Genomic DNA, 19,338 nt, shown 5'->3' on the forward strand with positions numbered 1-19,338 from the left:
GGTATATTGCTTGTTTTCAGGAGATTAAGCGATGAAAAAAACCTTCCTCTTGATGGTAAAAGGCAACGTTTCCATTCACCCCACCAAGAGCCAACTATAGTTAACCACATAGTGCCTTTATCAGGTGAAAGAAGATACTCAATGCCGCCATTGTTTCATACGAACTATGTACCCGACATAGTCAGATGTGTTCCACCTTTTCGAGAAATACCAATTTTAGAACCTAGAGAAATCACACTGCCTGAGGCCAAAGATAAGGTAATAATGTAGATTTTAGTTTTATGTTTTGGGAAGTTATAAGTATCAAAAACATCTAATTTCTTGGACTGAGTAGCATCATTTTTTGCACTATTTAAAGTACTGTTCAATACAGTTTTCTGTCGAAATTTGAGATTTTGATTATAGTTTTTTTAATGGAAGTGCAACTTTCATATCAGAAAATGAGATAGTCTCTGTTTCATAAAAATCTGTGATTAGAGCCCAAAACATGTGATTTTTTAGTTTAGAGAACTCTGTTACTTATTGTAGAAAAATAAATTTTTATATGCATATTGTAATAAAGTGTTAAAAAGCATTTTCTTTGGGAATATTTGTGTGAGGTTTTTTGAATGTCAAAAATAGAGAATCCAGGAGTCATTGAGGAAATAATACATTTAAATCAAGAAAGATTAAAAAAACCCACAAAACATTTGTAAAAAAACCATTTCAAATACATGAAATTAAGCTATTTAAATAATAGTTCTTGGAAAATGATATTATCAGCATTGGGAACAATGAGTTACTTAACACCAATATTAGAAGCATATTTCTTCCCCTTCTCCATATTTAGTGAAACAAAAAAAAATTTTTAAGGTGATCTAGAAGAATTTATAATGTAAATATCTGCATTCTCTCAGATTGTCTATGGCTTATATTGGTTGTTTTTACATTTTCAAAGCTGCTTCACTCTTGAGAAATAAGACATTTGTATGCTAAGGAGAATGAACCTGAAGAGAGTATAGTGACTTTGTATTATTCATCTTGGGTTTCTAGCAACCAGCATATGTCTGGAACATAGTAAGTGTACAGAAAATGTTGGGTCAAGAAAGGAACACTTGCTTCATTCCTTAGTTGTGCTACTTTTTTTAATTATTTATTTCTTTAACTGAGGTAAAGTTGTACATAAAATTCACTCTTAAAGTGTATGATTCAGTGGTTTTTAGTATATTCACAGTTGTGAAACCATCATCACTATCTGATTCTAGTACATTTTTATTACCCCCAAAAGAAATCATGTGTCCAGTAGCAGCCCCTTTTCCATCGTCTTAGCCCCTGGCAACCACTAGTCAATTTTTTGTCTTTGGATTTGTCTGTTCTGGACATTCCATATAAATGGAGTAATACTATATGTGGTCTTGCTTCTTTCACTTAGCATGTTTTCAAGGTTCATCCAGGTCATAGCATGTATCAGTTCTTTATTTTTTCATAGCTGATTAATAGTCCTTGTATGCTTTTCTCAGTTGTTAGACTTTTGTGCTGTTTCCTCTTTTGAGCTATTCTAAATAATGTTGCTATGAAAATCTGTGTGCAGGTTTTTGTGTGGACATGTTTTCATTTCTCTTGAGTAAATACCTAGGAGTGAAATTGCTGGGTTATGTGGAAACTCTATGTATAACTTTTTGAGGAACTGACTGACTGTTTTCTAAAGTGGTTGCGCCATTTTATATTCCCACTAGCAGTGTATGAGCATTCCAATTTCTCCATTTTATTTTCAGCACCTGCTATTGTCTGTCTTTTTTATTATAGCCATTCAAGTGGGTGTGAAGTGGGTATCTCATTGGAATTTTGATTTAATTTTCTAATGACCAATGATGTTGATCTTTTCATTTGCATGTTGGTCATTTGTGTATATTCTTTGGAGAACCGCCTGATCATAGTCTTTGTACATGTTTTAATTGGGTTTATTATTTTTATTTTTGAGTTTTAAGAGTTTTTTTTATATATTCTGAATACTCGACCTTTATCAGATATTTGATTTACAGATATATTCTCTTATTTTGTGGTTTGTCTTTTTTATTTTTTTATTTTTATTTTTTTTATTCTCACCCGAGGACATTTTTCCATTTTTTGTTCAGATAGAGCGGGAGGGAGAGAGAGGAAGAGAGAAAGAGAGAAACATCAATGTGAAGGGACACATCGAGTGGCTGCCACCCGCACGACCAACCAGGGCCAGGGACAAACTGCAACCGAGGTACGTGCCCTTAGCGGGAATCAAACCCGGGTCTCTCTGTACCACAGGCCGATGCTCCAACCGCTGAGCCAAACTGGCCAGGGCTCTTTTTTACTTTTTTAATGTTGTCCTTTGAAGCACAAAAGCTTTTCATTTTGATGAAGTCCAATTTATCTGTTTTTCTTTGGTTGCTTAAGCTTTTGGGGTTGTGTCTAAGGAACCATTGCCTAATCCAAGGTCATAAAGATTAATGCATATGTGTTATGCTAAGAATTTAATAGTTTCAGCTCTTAGATTTAGGTGTTTGATTAATTTTGAGTTAATTTTTATATGATCTGGAGTAGAGGTCCAACTTTATTCTTTTTTCTTTAAATATTTTTATTGATTTTTTTTTTTTTTTTTTAGAGAGAGAGAGAGAAACATCACTGTGAGAGAGCAACATAATTTGGCTGCCTCCTGCACACCCCCTACTGAGGTTCAAGCCCACAACCTGGGGCATGTGCCCTGTTGATTGTGAATTGAACCAGCAATCTTTTGGTGCACGGGACAATGCCCTACCACCTGAGCCACACCAGCCAGGGCCAACTTTATTCTTTTGCTGTTGTTCAGTTATTCCAGCACTGTTTATTTAAAAAGACTGCTATTCTTTTATTATTATGTAATAGGAAAACCAACTAGGCAAAATCAGTGGGAGTCAGGAAAAATAAAAAGTAAAGTGGGAAAAGACTGACTTGGGATGTTTTGGTACCATTTCTCCCTCTGCCCCTTCTTTGCTTTCTCATTTTAAAGAAACTCTTATAATGCTATAGTCTGAAAGCCTGTGATATAAATGAAATCAGACGAATTTTTTGAGTGAATATATAAGAATCTTTTATTACACATGGAATTTTAATATATATGCAGTTAGACCTGTTTATATGGAATTTATTCATAAATGTAGCTTTATATTTTTGCATTTTTTAATATGTTTATAACAGTTAACAGAACTAATTAAAAAACTGCTAGTTCTACCTATGAACTAGGTATATATTGAGTCAATAAATTTAATAACAATTCATATTAGGTAGTATCAAGTAAAGTATGGATACATATCAATAACTTTTTCTTTGCTTAGTAGCATACAAAAGGATTCTCTTACATCTTACGTTTTTAGAATAAGCATTCATATTAAAGGGATAAAGATACATTTTGTTGTTAAACCAATTTATTTGAGTACCACTCTCTACTTAACCTATTTCTGGGAAAAAGAAGGCAAGCAATTAGTTCTGTGCTCATTCTTCAAGTGAACACTTCTTAAGAAAACTAGTATGTACTGATGTCTCTTCTTTTCTTGGCATTCTACATATGCTATGTCATTTAGTCTTTTCAACACTACCGCCTCCAATGACATGGATATTATCCTAATTTTACTGAGGCTCAGAAAGCTAAATAACTTGTTCATGGTCACAGCTAGAAAGTGACACAACCAAGATTTGACCCTTGTCTCTAATAATACAAAGAGAAGGAACTTAAGATGCTTAAAATCAAGGATAGGGAGATAACATTCTTAGAACTGGCTATAATACCAGGTAGTCTGTGACAATAATAGCTAATATTCATTGACTGTCTTTCTTTGGCAGCAGTGTGCTTAACGGTTTGTATGGTTTACCTCTGTTACAGCGTAAAGTGAATGGGAGGTCAGTGTTTAATGGAAGTGGAGCAGTGGTTTGGAGCCTCAAATTCACAGTGCAATGCCATCGAAGGTTTTTGAGTACAGGAATAGCACAATCAGATTTGCATTTTGGGGAACGTAGTTCTTGCAGTATAGTGGAGTTTGGTTTGGAATAAGGAGGGCCTAGAAGATGGATGATTACCTTGAAAGCTATTACATTCATTCAGATGAGAGGTGCTGAAGCTTTCTGTTGTGATAGATGGTAGGTAGAAAAGATGTGAGAGACCATGCGTAAGGAAAAGTGATAGAATGTTTGCAATGATTGAATGCAGGGGAGAGGGGGAGAGAGACTAACTGATATGATTCTGTACTACTATCTAGATAAGGAACCTAGATTTGGGATATATAAGCTAATTGAGGAACTAATCAAGAGCTATTTGAAACCGTGGGAAAATCTGCTATAACGTGTACTTTTGAGAAACCATGTTCTACGGATTGTACACTAAGTTTATAGGGCTATGGGAAAATAGGGCTGGAGCAGACTAAACAATTTAATTTTGTAGCCAGAACACTAGTGAGAATATTAAGTGTTACCTTGGGAAATAAATTGGACAGACCGGATAGGTGGCTTAGCATGGCTGGATGCTGCTACAGGGGATATTAAAAATATACAGAATAGAGTCAAGATTGGCTTGGGGTGGGCACTGAGACAAGGCAGTTAAAAATGGAGCTCTGAGTCAGTGAAACTGCTGTTAAGGTAGACACAAAAGGAAATACACCAGCAGAGAGCTGTGAAAGGCTGGGGCTATGCTTTATTGATTGGGAACCCTGGTTATAGATGCTTCTTTTTAGTTGTCTTAGATCTATAAGGACTCCTGCCTGTGCAGCAGCCAAGCTGAAGGCTTGTTTTTTCTCTTATGAAGGTTATAATTCCACAATTTTAGTTCCATGTACAAATCAACCCAACTGACATATTAAGTTGATACTATTCTTCTCTTTACTAATTGTCTATAAGCTAATGGGTACTCCAAAAATTGTGTTTTAGCTGAACTGGCATTATATTTCAGAAGCAAGGCCAGGGACAGTGATATGCATCCTGAAGTCACTTACAATAAAAGTGACAATTGAGACTCCTGGATTAGCATTTACCTTGTGCAAAAGATCATGCTGACCAGAGAAACAGTGGGAAAGGTTTGAAACACTGTTTGCTAGGTAGTGTAGAAAGCCCACTCAAGATTGATAATAATGAATCTATTATTAGTAATAATAAATCATTCAATTGATTCAGTTAGCTCTAGAGAAAGATTTAGTAGAAATTTTAATTACTTTGACGATTCATATTCTGTGTTGTGAAACCTAAATAATTAAATTTTTGAAATTGAGTACTTCCTAATTTTTTTTCCTCCACTTTAAAATCGTTTGTCTACTTTTCAAGTTGCTATATTAACAGAAATCTTTAAGAAAAAAAAATCTTAGTTTTCTTAATTTTAATTTTTATTTCACTACGTTTTGGGTGAATATATGGTTTCCTGGATAAAAAAGAGGCTATGGAGGAATCGGAGTTAACCAAGCTCCTGAATTACATTTATTATAACTATTTAGAAATTCTGGTTAGTTTGGAGATAATTATGTGAATTGAAGTAATTGATTTTGAATTTTGAGATGAGTTTAGGCTGATGTTTTCTTGGTACTGACATAAAATAAAAAGATGATTGTGAGTGAATTATTCAAGATTTCTTGTGTAATGTTTAATTTTGGAAAGGAGCATATTTTTGGAGCTTCTTGGCATCCTTGAAGGGAGTAGTTTGGGGACAGTAATCTTACGGATCTCTCACAGGATCAGTCTTAGAATATTTCTTTAAATTTCAATATTCTATTTTATTTAGAAGCAAAACAAATTGAAAAGAGGGATAAAAATTTTATAAAGCATTAATTAGCTCACTGAATTTTAAATACTTAAGATATGTCTGTGCCCACATCTCCTACCAATTTTTCAGCTTTATTGAGATATGAATAACAAAAATTGTAATATTTAAGATGTAAGAGCCCTGGCTGGTTTGGCCTGTGAACCAAAGGGTTGTAAGTTCAATTCCAGTCAAGGGCATGCACCTCAGTTTTGGTTCGATCCTTGGCCCTGAACCTGGTTGGGGTCCTGCAGGAGGCAGCTGTTAATATTTCTCACTCACATTGATGTTTCTCTTTCTCTCTTTCTCCCTCCCTCCCACTCTTTCTGAAAATTAATGGTAAAATATCCTTGGGTAAGAATTAAAAATAAAAAAGATGTAAAATGTGATGTTTTGATGTATTACATGATTACCATTATCAAGCTAATTAACATGTTTATCACCTCCTAAAGTTATATTTTTCTGTGGCAAGAACACTTGAGATCTACTCTCTTAGAAAATTTCACATATATAATATATTTTAAGTGTAGTCACTGCTGTGTATCACATCTCCAGAACTTACTCATTTTATAGCTGAAAGTTTGTACCCTTTTAACAACACCTCTCCATTTCCCCTGATCCCCAGCCCCTGATAACCACCATTCTGCTCTCTGCTACGTACTATGAATTTGCCTTTTTAGATTCTACATAAAAGTGAGATCATGCTATATTTGTCTTTCTGTGTCTAGCTTATTTCATTTAGCACATCTTTCAGGTCCATTCATGACGCAAATGGCAGGATTTCCTTCCTTTTTGTTTTGTTTTTTTTTAATCCTTGCCTGAGGACTTTTGTTTTGCATTTATCTTTGGATAGAGCGGGAGGGAAAGGGAGGAAGAGAGAGAGAGAAACATCAATGTGAAAGGGACACATCGAGTGGTTGCCACCTACATGACCCCAACCAGGGCCAGGGACAAACTGCAACCAAGGTACATGCCCTTAGTGGGAACCAAACCCAGGGCTCTGGTTCATGGGCCAACGCTTTAACTGCTGAGCCAAACCTGCCAGGGCAGGATTTCCTTCTTTTTAAGACCAAATAATATTTTATAATATAAGTACACATACCACATTTTTTTTATCCATTCATCCATCAGTGCACATTTAGGTTGTTTCTATGTCTTGGCTACTCTGAATAATGCAGAGAGTGTAGAATATCTCTTTGATATAGTGATTTTATTTCTTTTTATAAAGTGCCTGATAATATTTTAAATATGCTGCATGGGGCTTTTGTCACATATTTTTCTTTACTTTAAACAGTGCTTAAAAATATAAAAATTATTTTAGCTTACTGGCCCTATGAAACAGGCTAGAAGCAGTGTTTGCCTACAGGCCATAGTTTTCCCACCCTGCTCTGGGTGAAAAGAACTTAATCATTTGAGTGTCATTTAAAATTTTATATTAACCACTTATACTGGAAATCTTTATCAAATCTTTTATTTATTTTATTTTTATTTAAAGAATGTTTTTTTATCCTCACCTGAGGACATTTTTGCATTTATCTTCAGATAGAGCAGGAGGGAGAGAAGTGGGAAGAGAGAGAGAGAGAAACATCGATGTGAGAGAGACACATTGACTGGTTGCCACCTACACGACTTCAGGCAGGGCTGGGGACAAACTGCAGCTGAGGTATGTGCCCTTAGCGGGAACCAAACCTGGGTCTCTCTGGTCCGCAGGCCAACACTCTTGACTGCTGAGCCAAACCAGCCAGGGCTATCAAATCTTTTTTTTAATCCTCACCCGAGGACATTTTTCCATTTTTTGTTCAGACAGAGTGGGAGGGAGAGAGAGAGAGAGAAACATCGACGTGAAAGGGACACATCGAGTGGCTGCCTCCCGCTCTACCAACCAGAGCTGGGGACAAAACTGCAACCGAGGTACACGCCCTTAGCGGGAACCGAACCCCAGTCTCTCTGGACTGCAGGCCGACGCTCTAATGAGCCAAACCGGCCAGGGCGCTATCAAATCTTTTATACACTTTGATGCCCCCTTTTTTTAGCTTTTTATTATGGAAAATATTAAATATATACAAAATACAATACGTATACTATTATCACTAAGCTTTAATAATTACCAACGTACCCCCGATGTTATTTCATGTATACCTCCTTCTATCATTAGTCTGAAGCGAATTCCAGTTATTGTGTCATTTCATTCATAACTATTTCTGTATTTTGTATTGTTTTTGTGTTTGTCCTTTTGCCAATGCCATGCTGTCTTGCTTACATAGCTATACATTTTCCAACTCTTTTGTTTTCTTGACTATTCTTTGTATTTTGCCTTTCCAAATAATATTTAAAACTATTCTCTCAATTTCTAGAAACAAGCATGCTGGGCTTTTGATTAAAAACAATTTTTTTAAAGTTTATTTTAAATTTTTTATTGCTTTGGCTCTATAGATCAATTTCAGGAGAATTGACAATAATAGTCTTCTGATCCATTTAACATGATCTGTCTCTCTAGATGTTTAATTTTCCTCTTCAGTATTCAGTAATTTTCACTGAATAGGTCTTATACATCTTTAGGTAATTATAGTTCTAAATATTTCATATTTTTGCTGCTACTGATAATTTTTTAAATGTAAATTTTTAATTATTTTTTTGCTAGTACTAGTATATATGCTTTATAGTTAGTTATCTTTTTAGAAAATTAGAGCATGAAAGAAAAAGCCTTGGTTTGATATGTTAACAGTTTTATTGGTTTTGTGGGTATATCTTTCTGGTGTGCTTTATTATCTATAGGAATGTTACTCTCTTTATTCTCATTTTTCTTATAAAAACTTTGTATAGTAATGACTAGAATCTTTTTTAGGCATTATTTCTTCAAATAATTTTTTTCTGTTCCTCAACCATTCTCACCTGTCTTTCTGAGAGATTCCAGTTCTTTTCCCTTATTTGAGCTTAAGTGAGATGGCTTTACCTGTGCTACTTTAAGATGAAGAGTGTTGGGCAGACTAGGGCTGGTTTTCCTAGGTTGTAACTCCAGGCATCCTTCTCTGTTGTATGTAGTATCCACAAATATACTTTCTGAGACCTTGGTTTCTTCTTCCCTACTTTGATCTAGACAGGGCTTTTCATCCTCTTCAATATTGGCACTTTGGGTCAGATCATATTTGCTGTGGGGGTTATCCTGTGCATTGTAGGATGTTTAGATCTTGGCTTCTATCTTCTACATGCCAGTTACCGCCTTGTGGTGCCCTCCTCCTTTCCAATTATGATAAGCAAAAATGTTTCCAGACATTCTTAAGTGTCCCCTGGGATTCAGAATCATTCTTGTTCTAGACCTTGTTTTCTTTGCCCCTAATGGCTCTGTACTGCTTAGTTTAGATTTCTCCTCCTGGCAGTTTCTGCTTGGTGTACTGAAGGACACAACTTGATTTTGAGGTTTCGGATCTTTCTGTGATCCTCTTACATTTACCTGTGGGTTGTAGCCTATGAAACTCACTCTCAGTTTTGGTTGCTGTCCCTTCTATTTGAGGAAGGGGATGGGAAATAGTACCTATAGGCAATTTGATTTTCAATGTTCTAGTTTTAGGGCTGTCTAAAATCCCTTTCCTCTTCTTCCTGTTAATATTTCTGATACCATGTGGGTCTTGTTGCAGTTGGTGTTTGGTCTCAACTGCTCGTATTTTGGGGTTCATGAGTGAAACACAGTCAGTTAATTGTGTTATAATTTGTTGACCATGTTTTGTTTTGGTTTGATCTGTTTGCTTTCTTCTCTAGTTGCTGTCTTTTTAGAGGGCTATTAAAAATTATGTCTCTTGCCATGGCCAGCTTGTCTTAGAGGTTAGAGCGTTGGTTGACCAGAGAGACCCGGGTTTGGTTCCTGCTAAGGACACATACTTTGGTTGCAGTTTGTCCCCGGCCCCGGTTGGGGTCATGTGGGTGGCAACCACTTGATGTGTCTCTCTCACATTGATGTTTCTCTTTCTCTCTTCCTCCCACTCTCCCTCCCACTCTATCTGAAGATGAATGCAAAAATGTCCTTGGGTGAGGATTAAAAAAAAAAATTATGTCTCTTTCATTGCCAAATTGCCCAGATCTACCTCTGCTTTCTTAAAATTAATATTCTAAACATGATAAAAGAACATGTTTGAAACGATGGGAAAGACTTGTGCCTTGCAATGGACTCTGGGGAAGTCCTAGAGAGAGAGGTTGAAAATGAAAGAGAGATTGAAAAACTGATAGTGGTACTGTATTTGTGTCCTGGAGGTGACTGTAAGGCTTGGATACAGAAGTATTAGTGGAGGGATTAGCTTTGAATAGGGGAAGAGGAACCATTTGTCTGACAGTATTTGATAGGAGAGGTAAAGAGATGACATTTCTTTCAGACTTGTTAATTTACGGATAGGACGCTATATCTGGTATCCTTAATTTTCTTAGTAAACTGTAATATGAAGTTATCTGCTAAAAAAGAGAGATAAATGTAAGGGGCTTGAGGAGAAGAGGAAAGATTTTGGAATGGTGATGAAAAATAAGAACAATATCTATCCAGAGACATTGAAGTAATTGCTGAGTGATGCTAAGGGCCAACCTTACAGTAGTCCTTAAACTACAAATTTAAAAGATGCCTATTTTATGATTATCAATTTTTTTTTTCAGTTTCATCTCTTAGCAATTCAGATATAAGAGCAGAGAAGGTGGTTGTTTGTATTGACCTAAGATTAAGATTTTGCAGGACAGGTGTTAGATCATAACAAGGGGCTAATATTGTTAAGGCATGATAAAAGAGTAGCTCAAGGAATGCATTATGAGGTATATGTTGGATAGGGACAGAAATCGTGCTCTTCAGGTGCTGATAGGTTGGGAAGAAAGGGAGGATTCAAGGAAATTCAGGTCTGAGAGGAGTAAGAAAGTAAGAATTGGACAAGAGATTGAAGCCAAGATAGTATATTGGAATTTAAATTTTATAGCCAGAGAAGTTCTGTTGTATTGCAAAAACCATGTATGGGGATTATGGGAATGTAATGCTGATGAAAAATGGGAATACAAAGAAGTTCAGAAATGGTGGGAGTATGGCCCTGGCGGTTTGGCTCAGCAGTTAGAGCGTCGGCCTGCGGTCCAGAGAGACCCGGGTTTGGTTTCCGCTAAGGGCGCGTACCTCAGTTGCAGTTTGTCCCCGGCCCTGATTGATTGTGTGGGTGGCAGCCACTCGATGTGTCCCTTTCACGTCGATGTTTCTCTCTCTCTCTCTCTCTTCCTCTCTTTTCCTCCTGCTTTGTCTGAACAAAAAATGGAAAAATGTCCTCGGGTGAGGATAAAAAAAAAAGAAAGAAAGAAATGGTGGGAGTATGTTGTGGTATGTAGCTTATAATAGATATGGAAATCATCTATGGTGATGGAAGCAGTTGGATTGGAGGGGAAAGTATGAACCAGATAGGTAGATAAAAAGGGAGATCTGTCTGTATATAGCAACAATGGGTCAGGGCTTAGGACATACTTGTAAGAATGGGGAAGAGGGTGGTTTGCATGCACATAGACAACCGGGGACTTTTCTTGTAAAATCTGTTGCATTTGCTATTTTTGGTATGAATACCAGGGTTTGGGCAAACTTCTTATTTAAAGGGACAGATGGTCCCTTTAGACTTTGATGCTTATATATGGTTTTTGTCACATCCATTTATTTGTATGTTTTTATAACCCTTTAAAAATAGAAGAAACATTCTTAGCTCATGTGCCATCCAAAAACAGTTAGCAGTGAAAGGTTGGAGTCAGCTGACCCATGGATTATACTTAATTATGAATTATCTGTGACTATGCTTTTCTGTGACTTGTGAGTAATACTTTAATTTATAAAAGTAATTATTTCAGTTACTAAGTAACTATTATTACTTGGGTAACAGTAGTTTTGACTGGAAAGTGTTAAGGAGAAAATATGTGTTCATTTTAAAAGTACTGTTGGTAGTATTGTTTTACACTTCTCACTTTTACATTTCTGAACAAATTTTTTTTTGGTGGATTCAAGTTGAGTCAGCAGATACTGGAGTTATTTGAAGCATGTCAGCAGCAAGTAAGTGATTTAAAGAAGAAAGAACTCTGTCGAACACAACTGCAGAGAGAAATTCAGCTATTATTTCCACGTATGTTTCCCTGTTTCTCATGTCATTATGTATATGAATTTTTGTTTTAAATTATAAATATACCTTATAATTCTCTTCTGTTTCTGTAGAAAGCAGACTTTTTTTGGTTGGGTCCTCTTTAAATGGATTTGGTACCCGGAGCAGTGATGGTGATTTATGTCTAGTTGTTAAAGAGGAACCAGTAAGTAATGAAACATTTATTCTCATGTTAAGACATTTTATATAAAAGTCATTGAGGAAAATAACTTATGTTTTAATTACTTCTTTGGATTCTTTGTTTATAGTAATTCAAGGAAAGCCAGGAAATACTTCTTTTCTTTTGAGGTGTTTATACAATAAGTATAACAGGAATTTTAGCATTAATTTAATTTTAAGTTGTTAAAGTGAGATGGCTTCACTGTGTTTTTAAAGAGCTCTGCCTCGCCCTGCCCAATTTTGTTCAGTGGTTAGAGCATCGGCCCATGGACAGAAGAGTCTTGGGTTCGATTCCTGGTCAAGGGCACATGCCTGGGTTGCAGGTTTGATTCCTGGCCCTGGTTGGGGTCGTGCAGGAGGCAGCCAATCAATGTGTCTCTCTCACATCGATGTTTCTCTCTCTCTTCCTATCTCCCTCCCTCCCTCCTTTCCTTCCACTCTATCTTAAAATTCAGTGGGTGAGGATTAACAACAACAAAAAATGTTCTACCTCTATTTTGAATCATTATTGGGTTAGATATGTTACCTAGGATGGGGCAAAGAAGAGGAGCATGTGTCAACATTATCTTCTTGATACATTTCCTTTCCATTTGAATTTTCAGTGATTCTATTTTTAATCTCTATTTTTTTACCCTGTTGAAAATGCTATGGGGTTTGGAGTTCTTATTTTGGGAATATAAAGAGAGTGATTTCACCGAAATTTAAAATAAGGCTATTGTGATATGATATATTCTGATATTTTGGCTTTGTTTCTTTTTCTTTTTATTAAATTTTGTTATTTAGTCTTACATTTTTTTGAATTTCCTTTGAACCGATACTCTTGTGTATCCTTCATACCATAGTAATTGCTGACCTGAAGCAGCCTCTTTAATATAGTGAGGTCTTTTCTGAATTACCAAAGATTAAATTAATTTCAGTATAATTTTAAAAGGCCTTTTTATAGTCCACCTCTTTAAAAATACAAGAAAAATCTATTGAATTGTAATATATATTTTTATTATTCCTATTCCACTAACAAAATTGGCTTCTAGTTACTGCAAATCAGAAAGAGATTTATTTCAGGGAAGAAACTATTTTACTAGACTTTGAAATCATACAAAGGAGAGTTTAAAAAAACAACAACTCAGAAATAATAAATATAGTGGAGAATACTAGAATTTTAATTAATACTTTGTCTCATGTAATTATACTATATTCAGGCACATCCCACTAACCTTTCAGTCTTATTCATATGTCTAAATCATGTTGTCACAACTTATACTGAGACACCATAGATTAAGCAACTAATAATCTAGATGGGGAAATAAAACATGTTATATAGAAAGTTAAAATTCTGTTTACTTTTCTTGGAGAACATTGCTGTTTTGTACATTTATCCTAAAGGAAAATATGACATATATGGCTTTTTCAATATTTCTTTTAAAATCGTGCTTTAGGTTTAAAATCAGGAATTGATTTAGAAATGTTGATGTGAAAGATAACATAAAGGTGGGCTTCTCCTATAATGCAGTTTAGTGTATATTGAAAAGTAACTCAAAAGAAAAGTATACTTTATGTTTTCTCTTTGTTGAGATACATTAAGAAAATAAAACACTAAGTTTAGAAAGATAATGAAAAAACACTTTATTGTTAACTTTTCAGTGTTTTTTTCAGGTAAATCAGAAGACTGAAGCACGGCATATACTCACCTTAGTCCATAAACACTTCTGTACTAGACTTTGTAAGTCTGATATGCCTCAAGTTCATATGTCATCTGACATAACTATTTAAAATGTTTCTCTCATTTTATTTTCTGTTAAGAATTGTTTATTTTCTGGTCAGGATAGGTATTATGTGGATCCTTTCTTCCAAATAAATTCCTTTAAGTTTTGAGTAAGAAGAGTAACCATTTATTCAACAATTCTTTTTTGAGTTAACTTGCAAGATACCACACTGAATGCAGTGGAGAACTCAGATATATAAGCTTCAGTTCTTTTTCTCAAAAGATTATAGACTGTTAGGGAAGCTAAAGCATGAATATAAATGGCAGTATTGCAAAGTATCTGTAAAAAGCCAAAATAATGATACAGATAAAGTCTTACTCAGGCGAGGGAGAGAGAATTTCACCTGTTTTGTAATGACATCAATTTATGACATCAAATTTTAAAAATATGATCACTGAACATGAAGCCCAAATGAATTACTCCAACAGAAAGCAAAATTGTTGACTTAGGCAATTTTTTAATAAGATTTTATTCTTTGAATAAGCTAAGCAGATTTTAATCCACATGTTAAGCCATCTCAAATAATTTATTTTAACCTTCCACAGAATATTGTGGACAGTTGACGACGTCACACTGTGTGATGTTGGAAAGACATTTTTGCATTTATTTAACAGATAGATATTCCTTCTGTGTCAGATTTTTAGGTGGAAAAGTCAGTCAAGTAAAAAGTTAGTTGAACAACCTAATCTGTTATAGGAAAGAAATAAATCAAGTGATTTATTTTAGTAGAGTTAAGTTTTCAGATCTATGAAATAAAGGAGTAATTCATACCTTAAGTCAATTTTTAATAGCCAGTATTAGAATTATAAATATTAAATATGGATGGGACCTTATAGATTACCTAACTCAAATGAAAGCTGTCTTTTTTTTTCTTCTTCTTTTTTTCTGGCTTTTAATATTTAAGGAGACTGGTGTCCGTGGATTTAGTAACTTGTAGGAGTATATAGTTGGTTTTTGGACTTGTACTTGGAACTTAAAATTTTAACTTCTTATTTTTCACTAAACCTTACTGAATTCTTACACATAAATTCTATTTGAAGCATGGTATATTTTATGATTTTGGTGGTAAAGCATTATAACATAAATTTTTAGTTTTTAAATCTGGTATTATATTTTTCTTTAGTTAAAATTTAGGGAATTGCTCATTTGGAAAAGTTTGCAGTTTCTTTTTTATACATTTCTATGTTTTCCCAAATTTTTATAATGAACAATGTATTACTTTCAACTCAGAAAAAACATTTTTTTTAACTTTCACGGAATAAAAAATATGTAGATATGTGTTCTTCCCTTAGAGGTCATACTTATTTGAATGTGTCACTGCCCCATGTATCATGTTGCAAGCATTTCCACAATTAAGACTCTATATATTATTTTATGGCTGTCATATTGCCATGCGCTGAACCAGAATTTAGCTGTCTCACTGCAGCTAGCTTAGATATTTTTCATGTTTATAGTGCTCTGATGAACTTCTTTATAAATGTTATTGGATATTAGACCACATTTCTGAAAATAACTTTAATATAAAGCCCTGTAAATAAATGGTATTGGAAATTTTAGTATCAGAAGAATTCGATAATGTTCTTCTTTTACTTTCTTTCACAAAGACTGTTTTCTTAAATGATTTTAGCTTAGTAAAATACTATTTTAAAAAATGTACATTGGTACACTATGAATTTGAGAAATATTCACATTATGTTTTTTCTTTTAGCTGGCTACATTGAGAGACCTCAGCTGATTCGAGCAAAAGTGCCAATTGTGAAGTTCAGGGATAAAGTCAGGTAAATAATTACTGAATTCCCTTTTTTCAGTTGCTTTAGATAGTTTTTAGATATTCTTTTGATGTTGATAATTGAGAAATGTGTTCTATAACATAATAGCTTATTTTCATTAGTTTTTAGAATTCACTTGATTTGGTCTTTGAAATAATTTTTGAAAATAGTCTGAGCAATATTTCATGGCTAACTGTAAGTAGTTATTCTGCTTCAAATTTTGAGTGTTTGAGACTACCCAATTTAAAGAGTATGTGCACATTTATATTTCAGGTTTTTTTTAATGATCACTTACCTTTTGGAAATCTAATGAATGCATTAAGACCGTATTTTTTTAAAAGAAATTTTAATCCTCACTCGAGGACACTTTTTCCATTTATCTTCAGATAGAATGTGAGAGAGGGAGAGAGAGAAAAAGAGAAACACTGATGTGAGAGAAACACATTGACTGGTTGTCTCCCGCACAACCCAGCCAGGGCTGGGGACCTAACTGCAACTGAAGTATGTGCCCTTGACCAGAATCATACCCAAGACTCTTGAGTTCATGGGCTGATGTTCTAGCAGCTGAGCCAAACTGGCCAGGGCAAAACATATCTTTTTTTTTTTTTTTGATTTTAGAGAGCGGGGGGGGGGGGGGGGGGGAGAGAGAGAGGTAGAAACATTGATGAGAGAAAACATTGATTGGCTGCCTCCTGCATGCCCTCCACTGGGGCTTTGGCCTACAATCTGGGCATGTGCCCTGACTGGGAATCAAACTCGCAACCTCTTGGTCCATGGGTCAGTGCTCAACCACTGAGCCACACAGGCTTGTCAAGAACATATCTTAATTGATGAAATTTAATGTATCAAAGGGGTTGTTATAAATCTATATATTCCATTCCTGGGTTCTGAACTTCTTATGGGTATTGGAATTAGAATCTTATAAATAATATCTGAATATGAAATATAAATATTAGGTGTTGACTCTTTTCCTGGTTAAAATACGATTTGCTGTTTTCTGAAAAATAGATAGGATTCTGATAAATCAGATTTTTTTTAGCCCAGTTTTATAAAAGTAATATTGAAATTAAGTGTAAGTATATACACAGCTGATCTTCATTATTCATGAATTCCATATTTGCAAATTCTTCTACTTGATGAAATTTATTTTGTAATCCCCTTTCCCCTAAATTAATTCTTTTACCACTTTCATTGACCTTTGTAATGTGCAAGTTTGGAAAATTTTGTGTCGCCCAATGTGCACATTTCCAGCTGAGGTTGAACAATAGGACACTCTGCCTTCTTGTTTCAGCTCTTACACTCACTTTTTTACAGTCTAGTTAATGCCATGTTTTCTACATTTTTGTGCTTTTTGTGGATGATTTTGCTGTTTAAAATGGCCCCTGGCATAGTGCTGAAGTACTGTCTAGTATTTCTGCATACAAAGCTGTGATGTTCCTTATGGGGAAAATACATGTGTTAGATATGCTTTGTTCAGGTATGAGTTCCAGTGCTCTTGTCTATGAGTTCACTGTTAATGAACCAACAATGTATAAAATAAGGTGTCTTTAAACAGAAATGCACATAAAAATTACTTACATATTGATCATTTGATGCAAATGTGACTAAAGGCTTGTAGAAACATAACTCTTTATTTCCCCTAGGAGCAATGGTTTAGTAGTCACTAATTCAGCGTTTGCAGTGACTTTATAGAACATAACTACTGTGAGTAATAAGAATTGACTGAATATATATATATTTTAAACAAATTTTAGATATATTCCTGGCTTAAACCTTCCCCTTCATTCATCAAAACATCCATTCACTCTGTAAATATTTATTGAATTTTATCAAGTAAATAAAGTCTAAAACACAAAGATACAGGGAGATAAAACAAACTAAACATAAATGAACTGTTAGCTAACTGTAGTTGTTTTTTTAATATATGATATAAATAATTCTATTCTTATTCTATTTAAGATTATTATAGTCTTTTTAATTTTAAGTATTCTTTATAAACTCCATTTTATAATTTTTCTCTATGCAAACTATTAAAAAAATCTCTATTTCTAACAACCAAATATAACTGATGTTAACTTTTTTTTTAATCCTCACCTGACTGATCGATGTTCTCTTTCATTGATGTTTCTATCTCTCTCTCTCCCTCTCCCTCTCTCTCTAAAAAGTAAATAAATAAATATATAAATCTTCACCTGAGGATATATTTCTATTGATTTTTTCCCTTAAAGACAGATTGAGAGGAAAGGAGGAGAGAGAGACAGAAACATTGATGTGAGAGATACACATCAATTGGTTGCCTCCTGCATGACCCTAGCCGGGACTGGGGATCAAACCTGCAACCAAGGTACAGTTAGCCCTCGTTTATCGTGGTTAATCAGTTCCAGACTCTACGGCGATAAATGAATTTCCGCAAAGTAGGATTCTTTATACAGTTGTCCCTCGCCAGTTTGCGCTTCGACTTTTGCAGCTTCACTCTTTTGCGTTTTTTTCAAATATAGTATACTATAGTATTTGAAAAAACCGCAATAGAGTAAAGCCGCAAAAAGTCGAAGCACAAAGTGGCGAGGGATGACTGTATGTGCCCTTGACCATGAATTGAACCTGTTACCCCTCAGTCTGTGGGCCAGTGCTCTAACTGCTGAGCCAAACTGGATAGGGCAACATTTTGATGTAAACTTTGCAGTCTCTTTTCTATGCAAACAAATGCAGAAGTTTTGAAAATTAAAGTTGAGCCCATATTTTTTTACTTAACCAAATATCATGAACACAGCTTATATCATTTAATATTTTCTGGCTTTATTTATTTACTTTTTTAATCCTCACTCCATATTCTATTTATCTTCAGATAGGAGTGGGAGGGAGAGAGAGGGAGAGAAAGGAAGAGAGAGAGAAACTTCAACGTGAGAGAGACACATTGACTGGTTGTCTCCTGCATAACCCGACCAGGGCTGGGGACGAACTGCAACCAAGGTACATGCCCTTGGCTATAATTGAACCCGCGACTCATTGGTCCGTGGGCCGACGTTCTACCACTGAGCCAAACCGGCCAGGGCTCTGGCTTCATTTTTAATGAGTTTCAGTATTCCACTGAGTAAATATATTGTCATTAACTTACCAATTCCCCTGTTAGAATAAGCATTTTGTGCATAATTTTTTTTCTGTATGACGGATTACTTTAGTATTTTTAGAACTAGAAGTTGAAGCAAGTTCTATGGGATATTTTGAAAGCACTTAATTCATATTTTTGAAAAGTTTTTAATTTCAGACCAGTTTCCATCTGTTTTACTCTCTGTTGTTATATAGAGAGAGTGAAAACTAGTTTCAGTGTTAGATTTACACAGACACAGTTAAATAATATAACTTCATTGTTACCATATGTTTCCCAAAGCCAGATATATATGTGATATCTAAAGTGTTAATACCACTATCTGTTTTTATCATTGTGCATGGATAATTGAAAAATTATAGGCTGTCTTTCCCTAAAACAAGAAAATCTGAAATGGTAGATTTTGAGTTTTATGATTAAAAGCTATAGAAAGTAAATTGGTTAAGTTTTTATTTTACGGAGTGGTTTCTTAGAAAAACTTTTGTTTTAGAAGGTTGGAACTAAAAAATATATATTTTTTTAGATTTAAAACATTTTTTCAATTATATTTGAGGTACATTATTATATTGGTTTCAGGTGTACACCCCAGTGATTAGACATTATATAACTTACTAAGTGATCATCCCCA

General features: G+C 34.7%; 2 protein-coding genes across 5 annotated transcripts in view; one reads left to right on the plus strand and one right to left on the minus strand.

Moving 5' to 3' along the window:
* The window catches only part of MTX3 (metaxin 3), a 760,898-nt gene that overhangs the window by 453,092 nt on the left and 288,468 nt on the right, over positions 1–19,338 (minus strand). The window lies entirely within an intron of this gene.
* TENT2 (terminal nucleotidyltransferase 2) overlaps positions 1–19,338 on the plus strand; it is a 57,493-nt gene that overhangs the window by 6,525 nt on the left and 31,630 nt on the right. For 3 of the 4 annotated variants that reach the window (XM_036279093.1, XM_036279089.1, XM_036279090.1), the window contains exons 4-8: positions 21–258; positions 11,763–11,877; positions 11,967–12,058; positions 13,714–13,792; positions 15,544–15,613. In XM_036279093.1, the coding sequence (XP_036134986.1) occupies positions 21–258; positions 11,763–11,877; positions 11,967–12,058; positions 13,714–13,792; positions 15,544–15,613 (594 nt within the window). The remainder of the gene's footprint in view (positions 1–20; positions 259–11,762; positions 11,878–11,966; positions 12,059–13,713; positions 13,793–15,543; positions 15,614–19,338) is intronic. The other variant, XM_036279092.1, reaches the window with a different exon arrangement.

This window comes from Molossus molossus, unplaced genomic scaffold, assembly GCF_014108415.1.
Source record: "Molossus molossus isolate mMolMol1 unplaced genomic scaffold, mMolMol1.p scaffold_m16_p_3, whole genome shotgun sequence".
NCBI classification, from domain to species: domain Eukaryota; kingdom Metazoa; phylum Chordata; class Mammalia; order Chiroptera; family Molossidae; genus Molossus; species Molossus molossus.